This window comes from Scylla paramamosain, chromosome 21, assembly GCF_035594125.1.
Source record: "Scylla paramamosain isolate STU-SP2022 chromosome 21, ASM3559412v1, whole genome shotgun sequence".
Lineage (NCBI taxonomy): Eukaryota > Metazoa > Arthropoda > Malacostraca > Decapoda > Portunidae > Scylla > Scylla paramamosain.
This window is the reverse complement of record NC_087171.1, coordinates 18,615,767-18,633,266: the sequence shown is the minus strand read 5'-3', so window position 1 is coordinate 18,633,266 and position 17,500 is coordinate 18,615,767. Positions and strand designations below refer to the sequence as shown.

Sequence of the window (17,500 nt, the reverse complement as noted above, 5' to 3'; positions counted from 1 at the left end):
TCCGAACTCGCTTACCAGGTGTGTGTGTGTGTGTGTGTGTGTGTGTGTGTGTGTGTGTGTGTGTGTTTCTCTCTCTCTCTCTCTCTCTCTCTCTCTCTCTCTCTGCTATTTCGTCTGTCAATCTCCATTCCAGTCTGTTTATTTGTTCCTCTTATTTGTCTTTTTGCTTCCCTTTTTTCTTTATCTGTCCGTTTGTCTGCCTATTTCCATCTGTCTGCAATCTATCTGTCTATCCATTTATATGTCTGTCTCTCTATGTAACTGTCCCCCTCCTCTCTCTCTTTCTCTCTCTGTCTGTCTGTCTATCTTTGTCTGTATATCTGCTGCCTTCCTCCCCTTCTCCTTCTGTCCGTCTATTTCTGTCTACCTACTTAAGTCTGTCACCCTCCCCGTCTCTGTCGTGTCGGTGAGCTGCTCAAGAGGTACAAGCGCGTTACGGGTGCAGTGCGTGCGCTGTCTGCTGGCGACGGTTCGGGGCGCGGCTAGTGAAGCACCGCCAAAGGAAAGTGTCTTGTCACCGCTCTTCAAAAGGATGATAACATTCCTGTATCACATCTGAGTTAAAAGTCCAATGAAAGCGTTAAGGTGTTTACTGGTGGAGTGTGAGGTGGGGGATGGGGACAAGGGCCTTAAAAGTAAATGTTGAGAAGTACATGTAATTCTGTTGGATAAGGTAACGCAAGGATTAAAGGCAATAAGTACCTTTCATGGAGTCAAGTGAAGTAAGATGTACAATAACGTAATGGACGATTTTATTGCATAGGATAAAAAATATAAGTTATTCAATGGAGAAGAAAGCGTAGCTAGTCGAAACACACTTAACTGGTCAAAGAAGACGTGCATTCCTACACAACTGTCCACTCAGTGCACTGCAACAAAAATGAATAAATAAATAAACAAACAAACAAAATGATATATAAACTGTACACTCATGGCTGCACCACTACAGCAAGAACACCAAATTCCTTACTTAGGAATTTCAAGGAATTATCAACAGCAAAAAGCAAATTACTTGTGGAATTGGATCATTGACACATAATAGGGATGGCTTGTTAATGAACGCCGAGCACCGCCATAACACTTTCACAGCGACACTCAGGCCTGGCACAGATAATGCCACCACCGCAAGCATGCACGACTTCACACTGCGCCAGATAATGTGATGCAAAAAGCAGTTGAGTATGATAAGCAAGAATTTAAGCTCTGACCCTGAAGGATTAGTTATAAAAAGACTTCAATAAACCCTTAAAAGCAAAGAAGTCCATACGATTTACTCTGCGATAAGGCACAGCCAGATCAGCAATGCAGCGCAGCAGCCATGATCGTGGTTTGCAAGAAGAGATTTTCAGAAATCTTAATTGATAGAATTCCGTCATTTATCAGTAAATAAGGCTACAGTCCAACAGGATCGTGACCAACATAGTTACTTTTAGAACCTCAATAAAGGTTTCTTACCCACCAGATCCTGCTCATATAGTTTTCTTGCACATCCCTCGCTGATATTTACTGCTCAACCATCACTTAACTGTTGGTTGCTTTCAACGTCATGAGAAAAGAAATGGTGAGTCACAAACTAGTCAATTAATCAGGTAGAGAATCTTGGTAATGAAGACTGCAGTCATTCACGCCCGTCATCCAGCACGGCAGTAGAGAGAGACATTCATTTCTACACATCACCACGCCCACCTCACTGCTTGGTGGTGTACCTGAGAGACGCGTGAATTAATTACCTTGATTTGGGGAACCATACAATTGCATTGCGGACAAAAGTGAGCTAGGAATTTTCTGATCCCTTAGGTAGACAACCTGAGCGCTCTGGTGGACTTCTACAAGATAGTGAAGGTGTTACATGACGGAAAATGAAATCCAGTGTAGAAAACGACTAGAAGTTTTGAAATTGATGGGAGACTAGTTGTGAACAGCTAAGATACCAGTGATAGAGTAAATCTTTTAAATATTTCTAGTACTGCAAAGAAAAAGCAAAACGAGAGAGAGAGAGAGAGAGAGAGAGAGAGAGAGAGAGAGAGAGAGAGAGAGAGAGAGAGAGAGAGAGAGAGAGAGAGAGAGAGAGAGAGAGAGAGAGAGAGAATAAGTCAGGAATTATGCAAATGTAAAGCAAACATAAGTATAGAAATACAAGTATTTGCAGCATCTAACGCTGCATTTTCAAACTAAGCTTCGTTCATACGTCACCACTAATGCACTCGAAGTATTCAGAGGTAATCATTACACTTCCCTTTCGTGGCATTAAAACTTCATAAACAAGATCTGTCCAACGCTAATTTTGAATAATAAATAGTATTACTGCAAAACCTGCGACTGCCAAGACCAATCATATCAACGCACAAAGGCTGCAAGGTCAGGATTATTTACCGCAAACTAGCGAATTGTGAGCTCATGCAGTTATAAAGTCTGCGTAATCAATATCGCATGGAAACTGGCTGGATAATGAATACGGAAACACTGATAGTCGGTAGTTAGATAGTCGGTAGTTACACACACGTATGAACTCTTTCTACAGGGAGGTTTCATGACACTTATCCTCCAATTTTGGATGATCTTTTGACATTTATTTTGTGACTGGCACCTCAGAGGGTATTTTTCTTTTTCGCTCTTTTAAACGTCCCCATAAGTACCGCCGCCTGCTCTGCGAACGGCCGTGTCTTTCTGCCTGAGGACGAGGCGCGAGCAACACTTTTAGCCGCTGTGTCTTGCGGCGTTGCGGCGGCCAGAGAGAAGTAACATGACAGGCGCAGCGGGTATTACACAGAATTACACACTTTTGCATGTTCCTTCTTACGTACTCTTGCAATATGTAATAATTCCGTGCTTGAGTCCTTTTCAGCTTCCCACGTTTAAATTTTCTTTCCATCTCTAATTACCTTGAGGCAGAAAAACCACATAACGCGATTATGTCTCAACAGTGATTCGTAATGATGAGAAAGCAAAACTTCCCCAAGATGTTAATGGATATTTTCTTGGCTCCTTTCAGGCAAGTTGTCGCGGACGCCCTCGCCGCGGCCCCTCTCGCTGCCCGACGACGACCAAGAGCCGCAGGAAGTGACTTCCTCCTCGGACGCCTCAAAGGATGACCCGGACAACGCCACGAGCCCCAAGAGCACCACGTCCTCCTCAGACGGGCGGGACTCTAAGAGGGCGCGGCTGGAGGGCTCCTGTAACTGTGAGGACCTGAGGGGCGTCACCTGCTATCTGGAGACCAAGGAACTGTGGGAGAAATTCCACGACCTGGGCACCGAGATGATCATCACCAAGACTGGCAGGTAAGTCTGTGCTCTGCTAGTGCCGCACACTTTTCCACACCTGCCCACTCCTGTTCACACCTGTCCACACTGGCGGGACTGCCGGGGCCTCGTCGGCCAACGACTTACTCGTTCTTGTTGTGTATTTTTTCCTTCACGGAAATCTGCCGCTCCTGAGACTTCAAAATATTCAATATCATCGGTAAAGGAAGTTATTTCATATTTGTGTACTCGTGTATCTCTCTCTCTCTCTCTCTCTCTCTCTCTCTCTCTCTCTCTCTCTCTCTCTCTCTCTCTCTCTCTCTCTCTCTCTCTCTCTCTCTCTCTCTCTCTCTCTCTCTCTCTCTCACATATGTATTAGTGACATGAAAAGAGAAAGGATGAGCACGGCGACGAGGTGCACCACGAAGTGAGTACCTGGAAGTGAGGCGGAGGGTGAGTGTCTGGCTGACGGCGGCCATCTTGACGAGGGTCACACCGCGGCACACCAGGGCGGCGAGGGGCGGCACACAGCAAAGGTGCGGGCCGTGGTTTACGCCACTAATCGTATCTTTTGTCACTTGAGAGTGTTGCTGTCAGTAATCATGACAGCAACGTGTAGTTTGGATGCACGACAAGACTTATTAGGGGATGATCGGCCGGGCAGTCAGTCAGGCAAGCAGCTTCTGACACGCTCCGAAGCACCAACCTGCTGATTTATGCTCGCCTCACGCCGCCTCTCGCTATAACATGGCGCTCTCCACCACAACGAGGAATTATTTCACAAAGTACGAGTATAGCAACTTGATATAATTTACGACACACCTTGTTGGGCTACCTGAACTGTACAGAAGAGAAAATTGCTCTATAATATCCGTTGTGTAAGAAGAAATAAAATACTTATGTAGTTCAGTGCAACACTTAAGTGGAACGACAACTATGGCTTGAACATGAAGTAAGTACAGCTGAGTCAGGCAGGGAATGGCCACCTCACTCACTGAAAGACTAGAAACCTGTTGACTGGACGAACAAAAACTGGAAGCTGACTGAACACCCGCCTCACCCTCATCCATGGCCTGGCTCGCCGCCCTGACCACACTTGGCTTCCGGTCCCTGTCCAGTTTTTCTTCCTCAGCATTCAGGAACGTTGCAAGTTGCTTCTGTGAATTTCGAACAGTTCTTTTCTTGCCTCAATATTACAGGAATGAGCTATCGAAGAAAACTTATACTCTGATGAAAGAAAACAAATCCTGAAACACGAACGGTGACGCAAACACCTCGTTAACACTGCTAATGACATGAAAATAACTGAAGAAACCGCAAATATTCACCACCAACATATTTGCCTTAGAAATTAGTGAGTCATACGTCGAGAAAATGATAGACGAATTCAAAACACGAATGAAAAAAAATATATATACCCCTGCCAAACACCACCACCACCACCACCACCACTACCACCACTAGCAACACTAAAGGCAAGGAAAACACAAGAGGAGACAACAAATTTTCACGTATCACCAAATCAACACAAACAACATTCATTCTCGGGCACGCCACAGCACTGAACAAACAGCATTGCTCTTCCCGTGTGTCGCCAGGCGGGAAGACAAGCAGGCAATCAGGCAGGCGTACACAAACACGGCCTGGACTCCCCTCCTTCTGTACCTCGGCGTTCCGAGTGTCGTCTCCTGGCGCCTATCTCAAGGGGAAGCCAAACGTGGCGGTCTAAGTGACGTCACCCAAAAAATATGGTTACAATCGACAGGCGGAAGAAACTGAGCTACTCCCTCTCTCTCTCTCTCTCTCTCTCTCTCTCTCTCTCTCTCTCTCTCTCTCTCTCTGTCTGTCTTCCTTTTTTTCGTCCCCTGTATTTGTCTGTGCGGGGAGGATAAAAACAAGGACAAATGTGAAGACAGAGTGGCGTTTAGACAAGAGCGAGTCAAGAATTTGAGACGAGAGAGAGAGAGAGAGAGAGAGAGAGAGAGAGAGAGAGAGAGAGAGAGAGAGAGAGAGAGAGAGAGAGAGAGAGAGAGAGAAGAGACGTGAATATAGACACATGCAAAGATACTAAGAAACAAACAGACTAGCATAACATATAACAGAAACACACACACACACACACACACACACAAGGAAGAAGCAGTAAGATATAAAGAGTACATTATTACCACCACCACCACCACCACCACCACCACCACCACCACCACCTGACGGGAAAACAACTTAAGACGGGAAAATAACAATCCTCCACATTGCAGAAAAGGAGATTAAACCACCCCAGATATATGAACTAAACCAAAGACTGTTCCCTGCGCATTTTTCCGCTCCGGCTTCCCTCTTAACGACCAGGGGAGGAAGGGAAGAACGGGTGAAGATAGAGAGAGAGAACGTCTTATGGTGATCACTTCCTCTCTCCTCTCTCTCTCTCTCTCTCTCTCTCTCTCACGGGGTCACCAAGGAAGGGGATCGAGGCGGACTGCGAAGATGGGATTAACTTGGACTGAGTTTCCGAAATCCCGGCAAGACCTCCGAGAGAGAGAGAGAGAGAGAGAGAGAGAGAGAGAGAGAGAGAGAGAGAGAGAGAGAGAGAGAGAGAGAGAGAGAGAGAGAGAGAGAGAGAGAGAGAGAGAGAGAGAGAGAGAGAGAGACTATAAAAAACACTGACAGATAAATAAACAAACGGACGAGCTAAACAAATATAACAGGCGGACAGGCAGACATACATGCATACATACAGACAAACTGAAAGAAAAAAAAATAATATACAAGGCGAAAGAGTATTTGCATTTTACGGAATATATCAACTTTGCCACTGTTTGAAATACATATGTACAAATACACATCGAACTAGCATTCCTTAAACCGAAGTGCCAATTCTCACGTTAAAAAAAAAAAAAAAAAAAGTGAGAAAGAAAGGAAAAAAAAAAAAGATGAAAGATGTAATAAACGAAATCGACATTAACCTGAAGCACTTAGGTAAAATTGTGCCTTTGAAAATTTAATGGGAACCGTTAGCTTTACATGTACTTGTGTGTGTGTGTGTGTGTGTGTGTGTGTGTGTGTGTGTGTGTGTGTGTGTGTGTGTGTGTGTGTGTGTGTGTGTGTGTGTGTGTGTGTGTGTGTGTGTGTGTGTGTGTGTGTGTGTCGCAGCGGCAGTGTTGACAACCTTCTAATTTAAGTCCCCGTGAATCGAACCCTGGTGGAGAGTCTTCTGTTTGAGTTCAGAAGGAAAGCCACCTACTGTGTCGTGGCACGGAAGACTTGCCTCTCACCTGGCGATGGGGAAGGAGAGGTGCTAGCAGGGCGAAGGATGGGGGGATGGGAGGGGAAGGAGAGGTGCTAGAGGGAGGGAAGATGGGTGGGATGGAAGGATGGGAAGGGGTGAAAAATCAGTCATATTCTTCACCACCTACTCCACCTCTTCCTGTTCTTCCTGCGTCACCAGCCTCCACTACGCCGCCAGTTTCCCTACACCGCTACCATCACCGCTACCATCACCGCTACCATCACCGCCACTCTCTCCATATATCGGGATCAAATTTCTTTCCAATAGCTGTCACCATCGCGGATAATGGAGGGTGAGTTATGCCGCCATTGCCCCCTTTATATTTACGAGGCCAGCCTTGTTAACACCAGGCGCGCCGCAAAATGGTGCAAACTGGCATTGACTGGTATTACTACGTACTGCCACCGCTGCCACTGCTCTTGCTGCTACTGCTTCCAATACTAATACTGCATGCTGCTTACTGATACTGTTGTTGCTATACTACCTCCACCACCACCACCAATACCACTACCACTACCGCCACTACCACTACCACCACCACCATGACCACCACCACCACCACCAATACCAATACTACTCGTAGCTGCAACGAATAAAAATAGCAACACTAGTGATAGCAGCAGCAAACATTAATAACAGTATTTTGCTGCTGCTGGTGCTGCTACTACTACTACTACTACTACTACTACTACTACTACTACTACTACTACTACTACTGCTGCTGCTGCTGCTGCTAATAAAAACAAACTGTCCAACACAGCCGCTATGATCCAGTTTTTTTTTCTTTTCTCTTTTCACATTTTTCAGACCAATGGTTTCTAACTCTCAGGCATTTACACATAACATCATCTTTCGGTTACCAAACATTAAAATAAAGCCAATAAAGTCATAATAACATCAAATTCGAGTGGTGTGAAATATCTCGCTTCAAGACGAAAGAAATTCAGACACGCAGCAAGGAGGTTGGTTCCGGTGGGAGTCACGGCCACGCAGAGCAGGGCTGGTATTCTGTGTTTTTAGAAGGCATGGAAAGGTCAGAAAGTGGCCTTGAGACTGGAAATATTAATGTGCGCCAAGGACTGCACAGCGTCACGCATCGGCTCCCTGGAAATGTCAGCATGAAAATTGACAATGGTAGCAGCAGTGAGTTTCCAGGGGCAGTGTTGGGGAGTGAGCAGTCGTGCATCAGTGAGACTCTCCGTAATACATGACAAGGAAATTATATACGTGAAAAATGACTTGGGTGGAATAATAATAAGAGTTTTATATTCTGAATTAAAAGCGAGCAATGGGAGTTAGTCAGGTAATGAGACTGTTTTAGGTGTTTCAGGTGATGTTATAAGAATGCTTCAGACAACGAGGGTAAATACTGATACAGAAGAAAACATTGATATAACAACTAAATAATGATATAAATTACTACTAATACTACTTTTACTTCTACTACAACTACTACTATTAATTCAAACCGCACTTTTCCCCTGTCTTTCTTTTCTTTCCCTTGTTCCCTTCTCTCCTTCTCTTTCTCTTAGTCTCATAAAATCGCACGAAGATGAAGCAAAACTCTTAAAAAATCCGCGAGACACAAGTAAATGGTCACACACACACACACACACACACACACACACACACACACACACACACACACACACACACACACACACACCATTAATATCAACACTTTCATCCTTCATTTCAAGCATTCTCATTGGCTGTACGCATAATGGAAAACCACCAATGAAAGAAGACGAACAGTGATGATAAAACAAGAAATAAAATAAATCAATAAATAAAAGCAGGAAAAACAAACAAATGTAACTTTCCATATACCCATAAATATTTCTAATTGCCCCTTTCACTTCCCCTTTTTTCCTTCCTATATTTGCCCATTAAAATTCAATGGCCCACTTGTTTATTAATAGTGTGTTCGGCTCGTTCACTTTATTGCGTCCTTTCTCATTGTTCTGTAATGGATAATTTAAGTAATACATTAGTGGATTACGTGTGTCTGGTACGACTGGCTTAAGCTGCGTGGCCGAGGTGAAAGAAGGCTTGTAATACACTCACCCACCCACACTCACACACACGCACACACACACAACTCGCCACTCAGATGACTGCCTGCCATCACTCGGGTTCAATGTGTTATAAAGATTTATGTAAAGTGTTGTTTAAATTCTTCATATGTACGTACGTTGTCTTCATTTTCGTGTGTGTGTGTGTGTGTGTGTGTGTGTGTGTGTGTGTGTGTGTGTGTGTGTGTGTGTGTGTGTGTGTGTGTGTGTGTGTGTGTGTGTGTGTGTGTGTGTGTGTGTGCCTGCCAGCCTGCGAGCGTGAATCGATGGAGTAAATATCGAACATGTAGCGAGAGTATCAACTTTCCATAAACTTTATAGACAAACATTTCAGTGCCGCCCCGACAACTCCGTCAATGCCCACCACGAACCTTACCTGCGTGCGTTAACTCTCTCTCTCTCTCTCTCTCTCTCTCTCTCTCTCTCTCTCTCTCTCTCTCTCTCCACTAACGTACCCACGAGTATACACGAAATGTCTTTTAACAGTATTTCTCATTGCATCCTCTGCTCTCTATCCCACAAGTGAAGATAAAGGTGGTAGATAGAAAAGAAACAAGCAAGGAAATACTGTAATGGAAAGGTAACTGCAATACAAGAGCGGTTCAGTAATGGGAGGATAATACTGAAATAAATTAATAACGAAATGGAAAAGTAATACTGTAGTAGAAGTGAAATGCTGTAACAGAAGGGAGGTTAACCTGATAGCGATAATGCCATAGAGAGATTCTTCTGACAAATATTAATAATGAAACAGCAGATTATACTGTAACAGAAGAAAAATGCTGTATCAGAAACAAAGCTGTCAGACACAAACCAACCATGAGAGAGATAACAGGGAAGAAATGTCACTGCCTCCTTCAGTTGTCTCATTTCACATTAGTGCCGCGTTTTGTTTGAGTTTCTCTTCACAAGGGCCGCATGTATCTCAACTTTGATACCGAGAGTTGTTTTTTTTTCCTTAAATTTCGCCCTTACTTTATTTAATTTTCTATGATCAACAACTCCAGAAAATGTGTGGGTTTACGGAGCGTTTCTCAAATGTTTCAAAGTCTTCACTCGACCGCTTTTTAATTAACAGGCTGTAGTGGAAGTCACTGGAATTTTCAAGAGTTTTTTTTTTTTCAGATTTTAGCGGAAATTATACAAAAAAAAAAAAAAAAAAAAACTCTGCATTATTAATAGGCAAAACCCTCATGAGAACCCGACTAATTATCTCTGTGGCCTTTCAAAACTGTCGTAATGAGAGTTTAGAGCAGTTAAGAATACAAGACTGGTAATATTTACACTGAAAGGCACAGCTGTCACCCGGAGGTCTGTCTTCCTTTGTGCAGACCCGGAGTCGTGACGTGCCCGCAGCCCCACACAGCACAGGGCACCACCACCACCACTACCACCACCACCACCACCACCACCGTCAGAACTTCTCCATGGGAACGATGCGAAAATTTATAAAACATTTCTTCCCGGCAAAAAAAGGAAATTGTACAAGAAATTACATCGAATTAAAAAAAAAAGGGCAATTATCAAATTACACCCACAACCCTTCCTGCCCACTCCCTCCCGTAATGCAGCCCACCCCGCCCCACTACCCCCCCAACCAGCCCCACAATGGACCCAGCCACCCACTGCCCGCCCTCGCCTCCCTTTCACTCATGCCTTAGTACACCCAGCCCACCTCTCACCCATCGACCTCTTTTCCTTCCATTCTACGGACCTCCTGCCATCCAGTGCGTACCTCTCTGGACTTCCTGTGCACTTCAGACACACACACACACACACACACACACACACACACACACCTGCTCCTCCACCACTACCTCCTCCTCGTACTCATATCTCCCCCACCACCATCCTCCTCCTACTCCTCCTCCTCCTCCTCTTCCTCCACCTCCTCGCCCTCACTAATTAATATTGCACGCTGTAATTGCCTTTGGCGGAGAAAATTTACGAATTAACGAGTGAAGAGCGGCAAGCCTGCCTTTATGGCGCGCCGCTGACGACAAGGTGTGGGGCCGGGATTAATATGACTGAATTTATTGGTCCACATTATGGCTTGGCCGGCCGGGAAGTGTATTATTCCGGGAGCGTTACCCCCCCGTCCCCCCTCCAGAGACCGTGGGGCTGAGGGGGCTGAGGGGATGAAGGGGGATGGGGTATAAGACTTGGGGAGGGAGGGGCTTGTGCTGCTGCAGGTGGTGTGTTGAGGTGAGGAGGGAGAGAGGGTCAGAGGGAGGAAAGGGGAGGAAAGGAAGGAGAGGGTTAGTCAGGGAGGGAGGGAGGGAGTGGAGGGAAGGGAGGGTGGTAAGGGCATTATGTATATGTATAGAGATAAGTTAGGTCTATTTTTTTAAGTCGTGGTTAAATTAATTCGATAAATGCTTAAATCTTGGAAATGCTCCCTAGTGTGTGTGTGTGTTTTTAGTTGGGCGAAAAAAATAAAAAAAGTAAAGATATTTTTTGTGCAGAGGATTATTTCACATTGCTTTTCGGGGATATGGGCACTGGGGAGAGGGGGAGGATACAGGAAGAGGAGGAGGAGGGAGGAAGAGGAGGAAGAGTGGGAAGGAGTGGAAGGGAGTAAAAGATGAACGAGAGAAAGAGAAAGAAGAAAAGAGAGATAGAGTAGGGGGAGGAATTAAAATACGAAGAAAAAAAAAAAACAGACACACAGACATACAAGCAGAAAGATACAAAAAAGGAGATGAGTGAGGGGGAAAAAAGTGACCAAGGAATAAAGTGACAGGTAATATTTGTGAGGTCACCTGCTTCGGGAGGCGGAGGCGAGGCAGGAGAAGGGAGGTGACGGAAAGAGAAGAAAGAGGATGAAGAAGACGAGGAGGAGGAGGAGGAGGAGGAGGAGGAGGAGGAGGAGGAGGAGGAGGAGGAGGAGGAGGAGGAAAAAGTCTCTCTGATTAGTTACATTATCTTAACTAATATACTTTACTCTTAGTTTTTCTCCTGTTCTGTTTAATATTGTATCTCTCTCTCTCTCTCTCTCTCTCTCTCTCTCTCTCTCTCTCTCTCTCTCTCTCTCTCTCTCTCTCTCTCTCTAAGTACCACTGATGCATCCTTTCGAGAGAGGACGAGGGAGAAAAAAAAATGGGGAGCATAAAAAGAAATCAACAAAAAGGTAGATGATTATAATGATCACTACGTAGACTAACTTATAAAGCGAATATCCAAGCTAACTTTTTTCTTTCCTCAATCTTCATTATTTTCACCGGCACCTCCACAAAAGCTTCACGGGACGCGGAGGGAAAATGGTGGTGGCTGCGTGAATCATAACCAGGGTGTTCATCAGGGTGGGAGTCACTGCTTGCCGCCAGCACGTGCAGGGCAGCCGAGCGTGGTGGCGGCAGCAGCAGCAGCACACCATCCTATCTCTAGGCAGCTGCAAACTTTAACCCTTTTGTTAGGCACTGTTATGATTTACTGTTAATTTTTTTTTTTATGTAAGGGGAAACCGACTACGGTGAATAAAGGTTTTAAAAAAGGCCCACAAGAGTGCCAGTCCCTAAACACTGAAAATAATCATGAAAAGTTTGGGGATAAGTGTCTTGAAAACTTCCAGTCGTAGAAAGCAGAAGATACAGAGGCAGGCAGAGATACTATTAATACCTATTATTGAGCGACAAACAGCGGGAGTGAAACGTGGCGATAGGAATGTGTTTAGCCAGATGCGGCAGCCTAACAAACTCACTATGCAGAGTAGAGTACGTGTAGAGGCAGCCAGACAAGTTGAGTTTGCAATTGCTGAGAGCGTCATAGTCTGAAGTGTTGGCTAAGCATTCACCAGTTTCCTTACACGATAAAATGATGAATTGGTAGTCAGGGCAGACTCAGATAAGGTGTGGTGAGGTTTCCTTATCTCTTTACAATCTGTACATATCATATATAAAAGAATCAATATTACTATTTATTTATTTATTTTACTTTATTTCTTTTTTTTTGTATCTCTCTCTCTCTCTCTCTCTCTCTCTCTCTCTCTCTCTCTCTCTCTCTCTCTCTCTCTCTCTCTCTCTCTCACCTTGAGGGCTGCAACACCCATCAGGCGCCGCGGCCACAGCCAGATTCGTGCCTCCAACGAGCTGCTGAAAGGTCTTGTTGTGTCTGGTTCGCGCCTCACTCACCGCCACCACTGTGGAGGAGGAAATGGAGGAGTGAGGCGCATTCCAAGATGGACAGATAGATAGATGGATGGTTAGTAGATAGATATTTTGACAGACAGACAGATAGATAGATAAACAGACAGATAGACAGATAGATAAACTGATAGATACATAGGTAGTCAGATGGACAGATGGATACAGAAAGACATTTACAAACAGAAGACACAGACATACACTAAGAAGAAGAGGTAGATATACAAACAACATCCAACCATCCACTGAACTGCACAGACAACCAAAACATAACAAAACAGAACCAAACGCAGACAGACAGCCACCCATCAAGACAGATAATCAGACAGACATACCAAGAACCACAGACAGATAACCAACCAGTCACACACATACACACACACACACAAACACACAGTACACCGACCACCACAACTGCCAACCATAAAAAATACGTAAACACGGACGCATAAGTAAGCGAAAATATACCGCATTCCATACATAATACATCAGAATCACGAGTCACGGTCCTCCGAGAAACAATACGGCTTAATATACCGTATACCTGTAACAGCGCACGGTTCACAGGTACGACACATACACCTGTCCCCTATATTAAGTATGTACGCTTTGGACACACGCAACGCTCTGCACAAGAAAGGAGGGAGAAAGAACTATTGAAATACATAGGAAACTAGTGTAATGTCACGTGTTTACGGATAAATGTCACGATATAGGAATACGAGAGAGAGAGAGGGAGAAAGGTTGAAAGGAAATACTGAAACGGGGATATGAAGAAATGATGGCTGGGGAAAAAAAATGTAAGAAAGATGGATAGACGAGATGCAAGGAGATAAAATAACGAAAGGGAGACATGAAGAAAGATGGAAAAAGAAGAAGAACGGAGGAAAATAAGGCGAAGACATGAAGAAATGACTATAGGAGGAAAAGAAGGGAAGAAAGATGAAGGCATAACAAAAGAAAGTAAGAAAGGAAACCATGACGAGAGGACGATAGGAAGGAAATAAAACAATAACCGTGGTAAACATAGAACAAAGGAAAATAAGATAAAAAAAAACAAAAAAACAACAAGGACGATTATAAGAAAGAAAGAAAGAACACGAGATAGGTGAGATGAAAAACAAAAGGAATGTAAAGAAGGAAGATAACAAATAATGAAAGGGAAGAAGGAAAATAAGAAAAGTTAGACAGAAGGAATGAAAAGAAGACTGAAGAGGAGAATTAAAAATAAATGAAAGAAGGAAAAGAAAATAAGTAAGAATAAAATGGAAGAAATGAAAGCAGGAAGGAGGAAGGTAGGTAAGGGAGGTTAGAGTGAAGGGGTGAGGGGAAGGAAGGAAGGAAGGAAGAAGGGGAGAATGAGGTAATGAAGGAGGAATGGCGTGGCATCGAAGTTAACAGCCCATGAAAACTTTCCTCTGAAATCATGCACGCCTGCACTAAAGAGCATAGGAGGAGGAGGAGGAGGAGGAGGAGGAGGAGGAGGAGGAGGAGGAGGAGGAGGAGGAGGAGGAGGAGGAGGAGGAGGAGGAGGAGGAGAAGGAGAAGGAGAAGGAGGAAGAGGAGGAAGAGGAGGAGGAGGAGTAAGAAGAACAAGAAGAACAAGAACAAAAGGGAAGAACAACAAAAACATGAATAACAACAACAGCAGAGTAATAATAATAATAATAATAATAATAATAATAATAATAATAATAATAATAATGATAATAATAATAATAACAAGGAAAAGAAGAAAAAGAACGAGAGCAAGAACAAGAAGAACTGTTAGAAGAGGAGAATGAACAAGTAAATTTAAAGAAAAAATACCTCCTGTTAATTAGTGGAATGAACCACACACACACACACACACACACACACACACACACACACACACACATAATGTTCCTGCTGACTCATGTGTGTGTGTGTGTGTGTGTGTGTGTGTGTGTGTGTGTGTGTGTGTGTGTGTATCATAGTGGCGTTGTGGCGTGTTGTGGTGCAGTGTGGCGGAGAACATCGTGCGAAACTCCTCTTCTGACACACACACACACACACACACACACACACACACACACACACACACACACACACACACACTCGCTAAATTCCATTCCTTCACATCACCCCCACCTCCTCCTTGACTCCCTCCCTCCCTCGCACCCCGCCCGCCTGACACCTCCCCCCATTCCCCCACCCCCCGGCCGCGCCTGCGAAACAGCGACGTGCAGAACGAATCACAAATGACCGCCTGAACATATACGCGCGCCGCAAGTATAGGTATTAGAGGTGATCGAGAGGGCGCCTTCTTCAATCGTTCGAATAAAATAACAGAGGCGCGGGCGGAGCTGTGGTCAGATTGCGGCCGCGCTGGTCCTCAAGTGAAGGATAATATATATATTGTAGAATCTAAACACATTAGCATAATCTGACCCATATGCTGCCTTCTGCTGCTGCTGATGATGGCCCCCGGGAGAGAGAGAGAGAGAGAGAGAGAGAGAGAGAGAGAGAGAGAGAGAGAGAGAGAGAGAGAGAGAGAGAGAGAGAGAGAGAGAGAGAGAGAGAACTGAGAACCAAACAAGGATGCAATAAAGGAAAGGTTGCAAGTGAAAAAAATCAATAAATAAGGATCGAGAGAAAATAAAACAGGAGGATAGGACACCACCACCACCACCACCACCACCACCACTCTGCATTAGGACATAGCGCACATGAGTTACGAGACAAGATCACTGGACGCCGACACCGCTTACATCTGTCAAAATCATAACCCGCTACGGAAAGGACGGGGAGAAGGAAGAGGAGGAGGAGGAGGAGGAGGAGGACCTAACCCTTCACCTCCTTACCCACCTTAACACCCTCCCTCACCTCTCCACCTACCACTCTTCCCCCCTCTTCTCTCAACCTCCAAATTCGTATCTCTCTCTCTCTCTCTCTCTCTCTCTCTCTCTCTCTCTCTCTCTCTCTCTCTCTCTCTCTCTCTCTCTCTCTCTCTCTCTCTCTCTCTCTCTCTCTCGTCTTTTGCTCACGGCTCGTTCATTTAACCCTTTATTCCTATGGCTGTCCTTTATCACTCTAAGCATTGTGGGAATTGGTTGGCATGGACACAGTAATAGAGAATAGGTGGATCATTTTGCCTCTCCTAAGCTACGTAACTGATTAAGAGACTGTAGTAAAAATGTATAAAAAGTTGTGGGTACATATCTATTTAGGAGATTGTTGTAGAGTGATAGGTGTCTAAAATATTGTAGGTGATTATGAGAAAATGAATGATTTAGTTATTTAGTATTGATAGTGTAAGGAATGGTATGTGAATGAAGCTGTGTTGAGGAAATGTTCAGATGAATAGTTCTTTTCTTTCTTTAATAAGTCTGGTAACTGATAAAAAAAGAAGTATTTCCTTTATGTTATTTGCTCTTTTCTTTATTTTTTTCTTTTCTTCTTCTATTTACGAAAGGGATTAATGAAGTTCGTTGACATCACGGGTAAAAGTTTCCGATGAGCTGCCGAATAAGAACCTTTACTCGGCACTGTACATGACTACAGTGAAGCTAAATGGCTCTCTCTCTCTCTCTCTCTCTCTCTCTCTCTCTCTCTCTCTCTCCCACACACACACGAAAAAAAAAAAAAAAACTCATCTTCCTCCTCCCTTCCACACCATTTCCTCTTCCTTTCCCTCCTCCTGCTCCTTCTCCTGCTCCTCCTCCTCCTGGTCCTCCTCCCTGATGCAGTCTGGCTCGTGGATTTATTATACACACGAGCACATACACGATGCAGGGGATAAATATTCATGTGAAGACGTGCACATGTATTTTTTGCTCCTCTGGACTGCACTGCTTACCTCCACACACACACACACACACACACACACACACACACACACACACACACACACACACGACCTGAGTATGAAACACGTGGTTAATGGGTAAAGTCTTGGACCTCGCCTTCCCAAAACCTAAATGGGAGTGTGAGGAGGAGGAGGAGGAGGAGGAGGAGGAAGGTTCGGGGGTAAGGGAAGACACCAGCTGCCTCCGTCTGGCCTGAGCACACCTTCAGTTGAATTCTTAATGTTTTTATCATATAATTGCTGGTGAGAATGTGTGCATCCCCGCATTAGCCGTGATTGGTGGAGTCCTGTGTGTACTTCCACCTGTGTGCCTCTCTCTCTCTCTTTCTCTTCTTCCTCCTTCTCTTCGTTTATCCTTGTTCTCCTTTAGTCCTGTTATTCCTCTATATCTAATTTTTTTTTTCGTTTTATTGTCGTATTTTTCATTTGTCCTATTTTCATTTATATCTTTCTTCCATCTATTTTCTTTTCTCCTCCAACTTTTCATCGTTGTATCTATTTTATTTATTTTTTTTTCGTTTTCAAGTTTGTATGCTTTTATTTGTCCTATTTTTCTACATCTTTTCCTTCTGTTTTTTTTTTATTTTTTTCTCTTATTTCTCCTTTTCATCGTCGCCGTGTCTACTTTTCTCCATTTTCTCGTTTGTATGCCATCACTGTTCTGTTTTTCTCCTTCTCCTCTTCCTTTTGTCTTTTTTTTCTCCTCTGTTCTTACTCCTTTTCATCGTTTCTTCCTTCTACTTGTTTTCAATTTCTCATTTTCTCATTTTCATGTTATCTTCAATGTCATTTCTTTCTTACCGTACCCAATCTTTTTTTTTCCTCCCTTTTCTTCTTCACTCCTCCTCCTCTTCCTCTTTCTCTACATTATCGTCGTGTTTCTGGTTCTTTTCCTAATTTTCGTTTTCTTAATTTCCTCACTATCC

General features: G+C 44.1%; 2 protein-coding genes across 11 annotated transcripts in view; one reads left to right on the top strand and one right to left on the bottom strand.

The window, feature by feature from the left end:
- LOC135111165 (T-box transcription factor TBX20-like) overlaps positions 1-17,500 on the top strand; it is a 160,030-nt gene that overhangs the window by 47,263 nt on the left and 95,267 nt on the right. For all 7 annotated transcript variants that reach the window (XM_064024209.1, XM_064024207.1, XM_064024204.1 and 4 more), the window contains one exon: positions 2,993-3,281. In XM_064024209.1, coding sequence (XP_063880279.1) covers positions 2,993-3,281 — 289 coding nt within the window. The remainder of the gene's footprint in view (positions 1-2,992; positions 3,282-17,500) is intronic.
- LOC135111169 (sucrase-isomaltase, intestinal-like) overlaps positions 1-17,500 on the bottom strand; it is a 195,758-nt gene that overhangs the window by 106,115 nt on the left and 72,143 nt on the right. For all 4 annotated transcript variants that reach the window (XR_010273588.1, XR_010273579.1, XR_010273578.1 and 1 more), the window contains exon 3: positions 12,631-12,741. The gene's annotated coding sequence lies outside the window, so the exon portion shown is untranslated. The remainder of the gene's footprint in view (positions 1-12,630; positions 12,742-17,500) is intronic.